General features: G+C 52.7%; 1 protein-coding gene across 4 annotated transcripts in view; it reads right to left on the reverse strand.

Moving 5' to 3' along the window:
* Window positions 1–7485, reverse strand: part of ADGRD2 (adhesion G protein-coupled receptor D2) — a 25433-nt gene that overhangs the window by 16779 nt on the left and 1169 nt on the right. For 2 of the 4 annotated variants that reach the window (XM_017745584.1, XM_017745585.1), the window contains 10 exons: window positions 6298–6375; window positions 6148–6208; window positions 5287–5517; window positions 4491–5144; window positions 3793–3891; window positions 3216–3301; window positions 2552–2833; window positions 1200–1311; window positions 692–826; window positions 301–421 (listed from right to left, as the gene is read on the reverse strand). In XM_017745584.1, the coding sequence (XP_017601073.1) occupies window positions 301–421; window positions 692–826; window positions 1200–1311; window positions 2552–2833; window positions 3216–3301; window positions 3793–3891; window positions 4491–5144; window positions 5287–5517; window positions 6148–6208; window positions 6298–6345 (1829 nt within the window). In that variant the 5' untranslated portion in view covers window positions 6346–6375. Of the gene's footprint in view, window positions 1–300; window positions 422–691; window positions 827–1199; window positions 1312–2551; window positions 2834–3215; window positions 3302–3792; window positions 3892–4490; window positions 5145–5286; window positions 5518–6147; window positions 6209–6297; window positions 6376–7157; window positions 7468–7485 lie in introns of those variants that run through there. The other 2 variants (XM_017745586.1, XM_017745587.1) reach the window with 2 other exon arrangements.

Here is a 7485-nt window from a genome sequence, read left to right on the forward strand (position 1 = left end):
TGAGCCACCATCGCCACCATCTCCACAGACACCCTCTGCCCAGCCAGAGGGGACCCTGCAGTAGCCCCTGTGGGCTCTGTTCCCTGCCACCCCAGCAGAGCTGGTAACCCCGGGAACCAGAGGCACGCCGGAGACCTCACGGTGCATCCCAGTGCACAGGCAGCCCCAGCGCCAGGGCTGGGATGGATCAGGAGGAAGGTGACCCCAAAATCGAGGCACCAGCTCAATGCAGATTTGAAAATGAGTTCTTCTGTGGTGCTGAGGGCAGCCCTGGGGGGCGGAGGGTTCTGCTTCACTCACTTCTGTCCCCTGTCAGAGGCAGCCATGTCCTGGGACACAGCACTGGCACCGGTGCTGGACAGGCAGTGCTGCAGGGAGCCGTAGCCAAACCACATGTTCTTCACTGTGACTCTGTGGAGACCTGGAGGAACAGAGCACGGGGACAGGTACAGAACACAGGGCAGCACTGGACACCACTGCCCTCATCTGGGGGGTGATACTGGGGGTCCAGAACACCCTCAGCTCCAAGCTGTGTCTCTAGAGGGGCTGTACAGAATCTCTCTCCCACGGCCCATCTCCCTTTCATCAAGGGCATCCCCTCCCCACACTTCTTCAGACTTCACGTGGGCAAGGTAAACAGTTTGTACCACTAAGGAAGGTGCAGAGGGGAAACTCAGGTGTCATAACAAACCTCTGGTTTTCAGCCTTTGCATTTCTTCCACAGGAACTTCAATGAGGTCATGCCTGCCTTTCTCAGGGGTCCGGACCACATATGCCTCACCACTCAGCTCCTGCCCACTCAGCTCCAGCTCCCTCACCTCCATCCCTGTGCACAGGTAAAAGCAGGTGCTGAACCAGGGTTCAGCCTTTCTTCAGAGCTATTGCTACAGCAAAGTACCACAAGGACTCTACAATCCCAGCCAAGACCCACAGAGCAACAGACACGTCCCTTTCTGTGCAAACCGTGGACATCTGGGCTCCGTTTCTCCCATGCCCAAAGGTTTCTTACAATCCTCTTGCAATCCACAGCATGAGAGGTGCCCTCACACTGTGACACTGCACGGAGGAAATGGGGAGCAGGCTGCGGGGTTGGCAAGAGGTGAGCCAGAGGAGGAGAGGAGCTAGGAGTGGGTTTGGACTGGGAACCAGACAGGGTGACTGATCTGGGTCCCAGTGAGATACCCTCCAGTGCCACTCACCAACATTCCCGTGTTGGATCGTGATCTTTGTCCTCTCTGCGGTCAGCAGTGGGACCAAGAGTGACACCATTCTGTCACAGAGTTCAACAACAGCCATGGACCCCCTGATAACCTGCAAACAGACAGAGAGAGAGACCGATGGAAATCAGCACCTGCACCATCAGCCCTCCCTTCCCACAGCTCACAAGAGTTTCATTAAATATTTGTTCCTTGGCAGAAAAAAGAGAAGTTGGGACTTGAGGCTTTGGCTTTGCTTTTCTGTGATTTTTTTACTGAGGGATGTTCCCAGTTCCTTCAGCAAGGAGACGAGTCTAGCAATGAGGGAAACTTGCTGTTCTGCATAAAAAGCCATTAAAACAGCATGGAAATAAATAACTAAACGAGCTTCTGGAAAGAAAGATCTTTAGACTTGACTCCTGATTTTTGCAAAGCTGTAGAGCAGCCATCTGCTCTTCCTGGAAAAGGTTTCACCCAGAAATAGACTCTGCAGCTGAAGGGCAGCAGAAGAGTGGCCCCATCTCCCAGGGTCCTGCGTGTGCTGGATACACAAGTGCCACCCCTGTAGTGCACAGCTCCCACTCTTCTCCCCCAGCAATGAATCAGCTGCACCAGTTACACTGGGCCAGCGCTGGGTTTATGCTGCTGCTGAGAAGCTGTGAGTGACTGTGGCCATGGAGACCTGAGCAACTGTGAACAATGAGGCAAACTCTGAACTGCTCGGCATCCTTTCATCTCTGGATGTCCCTGGCTTGGTTCCTGGGGCACTGGCCAGGCCAGACACTGTCTCACACATTTTCCAGAGACAGGTGGAGAGTGCAGACCTTGTACCAGGCATAAAAAACACACGTGAGAATGGAGAAAAACCTCACAGGGGTGGGATGATGGAAATCCCTCATGCAAAGCCTGATGGTGTTTTGAGCAGTGTGGGGGCTGATGACAAACAGCTCCTTGGCAGCCCATCCACAGAAAACACAACACGCTGTAAAGGGAAGGGCGCTGCCCTGCCAGACGGCAGGATGTGGGAGCAAGGAAACTACACAGCACCAGGAATCTGCAAATTGTCAATCCAGGCTGACAAAGTGGAGAAGCTTGAAGGGAGCTGAGTCAGCCACTGGAGGGGTTTGTAAGGAAGGCGCCACTACACTGCACTGCACGTTTGCACAAGAACTTGCACAAGAACAGATAAAGCACCAGGAAAGCAGCTGGCCCTGATCTGTGTTGGTGAAGACGCTCCATGCCCGTGCCTGCAGCATTTTCACATGCCTCAGAGTATGGCCACAAAAGCTATACATGACCATGCAAGACCAGCAGGCCAAGGATGAACAGATGAGTCAGACCTGTGACACCATTACCTGGCTGATCGATGACCATGTCCCAGTATTCTGCTCTTCCAGAATTAACTCAGTTATTTCTGTGTAATACTGGCCCAACTGCTCCAACAGCTCCAGCTCATCTCCCTCCTGGACTTCTATATCTGAAACTTGCTTTAGTAATTGAAGCACTGCAAGGAGGTCAGGTGGCTCAAGCTTGGGCAGTTCTCCTTCTCTCAGAACAGTTGCCAAGACATCAAGAGCATCTAGAGCCACAGAGAGGTTCATGTCTTGCACATCACTGGTGAAGACGCTGACAGGAATCTGTCATGGAAAAGATGGTTTATTTCAATGCAGAGCCCTGACTCTCCCTGATCATCAGCTGTGCCTTAGCAATGCCCTGCATGCCCTTGCTGGCACCAGGACTCCCGTCTGGCCAACCAGGAATATCCTGGGGGAAGGGATTTCTTGTCCAGACTCTTGTCCTCAGTGAGATGAGTCAATCTGAAGCAACACTTTGCTTGTTTGATCACAGCACAAGTTACAGCTGTGTTGGTCACAATCTCCAACAGCAGCTCAGAAAAAGTCACAGGCACGACTGCTGGCAAAGTGATTTCAAACAGCACTAGGTGTCAGCGTGTCCCCCCCCCAGCGGCTCCCACCTGCTCCAGGTGCCAATTGTCACTGCTGGGGCTGCAGGACTCACCACAGTCCTTACTGCAAGGGTGTTCACACGGCTGGCGAGCGAGTGACTGGACTCCAGCTGAGCTCTTTTCAGTTGCCAGTACGCATCTGGGGATAAACCAGAACCAGAACCACTGCTGTAGCGTCCAACAGTGTGGTTAACACATGCCATGTTCAAAGCCTGGGCAATGGTCCTCAGATGGTGGCTAGGTCTGCAGGACAGGCAGGACAAGGAGACTTCACAGCTGTATTTTATTTTTAGCACAAGATACCATCTGGAGAGACAGTTTAACACTCCTTTTCTGCCTCTCCCCATGCTCCCCTGGCCAATGAGTCTGGAGATGCCTGGATTGGGAGGCACTCCACAGCACTGCATCCAGAGGTTGTGGAATGTGTACCACCACTGCTCAGCTGGGGAAGAGCCAAACCCCCTGCCAGCGTGCAGGCAGCTGAAGCAAAGTGCCAGCCCCAGTGGGTTTTGCATATGACCCCTTCAGAGCAGGCACAGGGCCTCCCCCATCCCTGGCCACCACCCCAGCTGGGACCTCTGGGAATGCGTGCAGTGGAAGCAATGGATAAATAACTAACAGATGCTGTACCCTTGCTGTAGCGACAGATGAAAGGCAAAGTCTGCAAACAAGATGCATAACTGAATCCACGGCTGCCAACTTCCAAAACTCTGCATTCCTCAACAGGCCCTGTGGAAACACACACAGACAGAAGGGCTGGGTCTCCCAGGGACACGCCATCCCCAGCAGGTATCACTTTTCCTGCAGCAATCCACAAACCCCAGTACAACAAATGCTGTGGGCTGTGCCTTAAGTCGCCCCAGAGCCAGAGCAGAGCAAGGACTGGGCTCAGAAATGGCTCCCAGCTGGTACCTCCTCTCCAGAAGGAACTGGGAGGTGGCAGAGCCAAGTCCTGAGTTCGTGACTGATCAGTATTGTCACCCCAGCCTGGCTGAGAGCCTGAGTCCCTCCTCCCAGCAGAGTGTTGAAGGACTGGGTGTGCAAACCCAGGGAACATCGAAGGCATTGGAGCAGCCATCTGTGGCAGGGTCATTGCAGGGGTCTCTAATGACCAAGGCTTTCCTGATGACTGTGACTTCAAGTACAATGTGTAAACTGCCCAGCCCAGCTCTGAATGTGCTTCTGCTTTTCTTCCCATAGGAGAAGCATCATTCCACAAATTGCAACAAGTTCCCTCTCTGAGGATGGGACTGGCTTCTTGGACTGCCCCTGCATGCTGACCCTCCCTCTGCAGAGGGGCTTGAACTCACGAGGATACTGAGACTTACCTGGGCAAAGAAGCTGCATGGTCACTGCCTGAACGGTGCTCTCTACCTCCAGAGCGTTTGAGCTCCACCCAAAAACAAGGTCTTGCTCTACCACCCAGCACGAGCGAACTTTCTCAATCTGCTCAGCACCGAGGACTTTCTGCCAGATGTGCAAGTCAGTGATGTTGCCACTGAAGGACTCCTTCGCCCTGAAGGTGCCCCCCAGGGAATCTTGATCCTGCCCAATTATGAAGGTCCCCTGGCCAAAGATGGCCTGGGGGGCAGACGGCCCCACAGAACATAAACCACTGGCAGATGCCCTCCTTTTCCCATCGGCATAGATGGCCCAGGCCCCATTTTCCTGCTGCCAGGTCACGCAGAAGTGATGCCACTGTCCATCAGCACGGAACACAGGCAGGTAAGGGGAATGGTGCCCGTGGACTATGAGAGCAAACCGAACAAAGCCTTCCTCATCCACAAAGCCACGGAGCTGGAACTCATTAATGAAAGCAGGCACGGCATAGGAGAAGATGGTAGCAATCTCCTGGGTCCTGGTGTCCCACTGCAGGTGGGCACAGGCTGTGACAGCAGGCAGTGCTGGGAAGTCAGAGAGCACCTTCACATATTTTGTGTCTGTTTTGTCTCTGAATACCAGGACTGGTACAGTATGGCCCCCTAGAAGGAGAATTTTCAGTCAGCAGAAAGGAAGAAGCACAGGCCAGTAAAGTGACAATAAAAAAATAAGTGACAGCTTTTCCAGTCATGTTTTTCAGAATGAAAACATGTCTCCAAATAGCTGATGTCCGCTTATACTCACGTCTCCTCTTTGTTTTGTGCAGGACACTGTCCCTTTCCTTTAGCCAGACGGAACCTCTGATGTGGTGGGACTGCAGTAGTTTGCTGAAAGAGTCTTGCTCACTGTCCTGGGGTTCAAAGAGCAGCTGAGCAAAGCGCTGCTCACAGTACCTGTCAGCTTGCCACCAGTCCAAAGCAGTGGCCACATATTCATACGTGTGTCTTGAAGTCTCAATTGTGACGGGAGCAAAACCTGGAGAAAGACACACAAAGCATGGAGAAACAGAAAGCCTCTCCAGCCCACTGTTAAAAACTGCCTGGTGCATCCTGGAGGAGCCGCTGGCAGGAGCTCATCTCCCCGTGCAGCCCTTGGGCAGGTCGGTGGGCACAGTGTGACAGACAAGCTCAGACTATAATGGGCCTGAACTGAGGGACACCTCAGTCTGCTCCCAAAGCAGCTCCCTGGCCCAGGGCTGGAGCGGGGCACGCGCCCGTGGGACACACAAACCACGCCGAGCTCAGCACAAAGGAAAAGTTCACTCTGCTAAGCCCCGGGATGGCCCTCAAAAGCTTGTTCAAAGCAGCTATGTAAAAATAACTTTCCTTGCTTTATCCCCACTTCCCAGCTCCTCCGAGCTTCTGCACTTGCAGATGCAATCTGCAGGCACAAAATAATCTGCTTGGTTTGCAGTTGCAGTGGGGCACAGAGAAGCAGCTGAGCAAACAGCCTGGCAAATACCAGATCTGCAAACAGCATTTTAGGCACAAAACAGGGTAACAGAAAAAGTTTCTTTACCTTTGTTTGCACCACCAGACACCTTGTGTTTCTCTGTGCTGGATATTGCTTGTAAAACACATAGAGAGTGCTGATAAAAACACTAACCTTTAGAAGTCTGGTTCTTGGCAAGGGCTGCAAAGGCAAGGAGACTCCTGGACAGACCAGCCTGGTGGAGAGGATGTGTTGTAACATTCAGAGAAACATTAATATTATCTTAAATCCCCAGAACAAAGAAAAAACAATGGTAAAACTCACCAGAAAGCTGAAGAACCAAGAATCAGGTCTCAAGTCTCTCCTAAACATGCTGACCAGCTGGAAAGATTTCACCCTTTGCTAGAATAAATAAAATATTACTGGAGATGCATCACAGAGACAGAAGCATTCTGCAGAAAGCCAGCTCCCTGGAAAGGCTGCTTTCTTCCGAAAGTCTCGAAACAAAAAGGAGAAAACTACTCCCTCTGAAATACCTGTCCTGGATAGTATCTTATCCAAAGAATTCCCAGTTCTTCTTGAAGAACTTAAGGTCTCAGTTTAACATTTGTTTGCAGGATACAAAATAATTAAGCATAAAACATAGATGTGAAATACTAATGAACAGGCAAGATTGCAGAGCCGCTTTATCTGCATTAACTAAATAAAAAAGCCACCATAAATGGCATCATTAAACAGTGTTGCATCACTGGCAGCTTCTCTCATTGCCTTTAAAATCTGCAGGAACAGAGCACCAGAAAAGACCCTGCAGAGCAGTAAATCCAGCCTCATGAGCCCAAACACAGAGCCCAGCATCACGGAGCAGTCCCGGGGAGCTGCCCAGCGTCAGGGCTTGGCAGTGAGCCCCCACCTGCCCACCTCCGCCCCAGGGGGAGGAAACCCCGGGTGCACGGCAGTAAAAAACCTAGTAAAGTCATAGATTAGGGTACGTAAAGACACAAAGATGGAACCTGGCAATGCGAGCGCCAATGCAAACAAGCCCTAAAGCTCTGAGCACTGGCATAGCCAGCTGCGAGTGATCTCTGCTCTCATCAGGGTTCTCCCGTGTGCGCTGTAAAACCACATTTAAGCACTCTGCTGCTAAGAGACTCTGTGTTCACAGTCTTCCAAAGCTCAGCACTGACTTTGGAAGCACCGAACACAGCTCCGGGCCCTCCAGCGAAAAGTACAAATCTCCGGGGTGAGAGGGAGCCACGGCACCGCCAACCTCCCGCTCCTCAGCCTGCGCTTGTAGCCTCCTGTGTCCACTTCTCCAAGGAGGGCCCTGGAGATGGTGCAGAGGAAACCCAGTGCCCGGTTTGGGCAGAAAAAACAGGGCGGTGGGGAGTGCCAGGTGACCCCGTGGGGAGCGCCCAGTGACTCAGGGCACCCCGGGTCTGGGGCCGCCCTGGGGAGCCCGGGCAGGGCCGGGCTCCGGCACGGTCGCAGCGGGACAAGCGCGACAGCCCGGCG

The sequence above is a fragment of the Corvus brachyrhynchos genome, unplaced genomic scaffold (genome assembly GCF_000691975.1).
Source record: "Corvus brachyrhynchos isolate BGI_N302 unplaced genomic scaffold, ASM69197v1 scaffold59, whole genome shotgun sequence".
NCBI lineage: Eukaryota > Metazoa > Chordata > Aves > Passeriformes > Corvidae > Corvus > Corvus brachyrhynchos.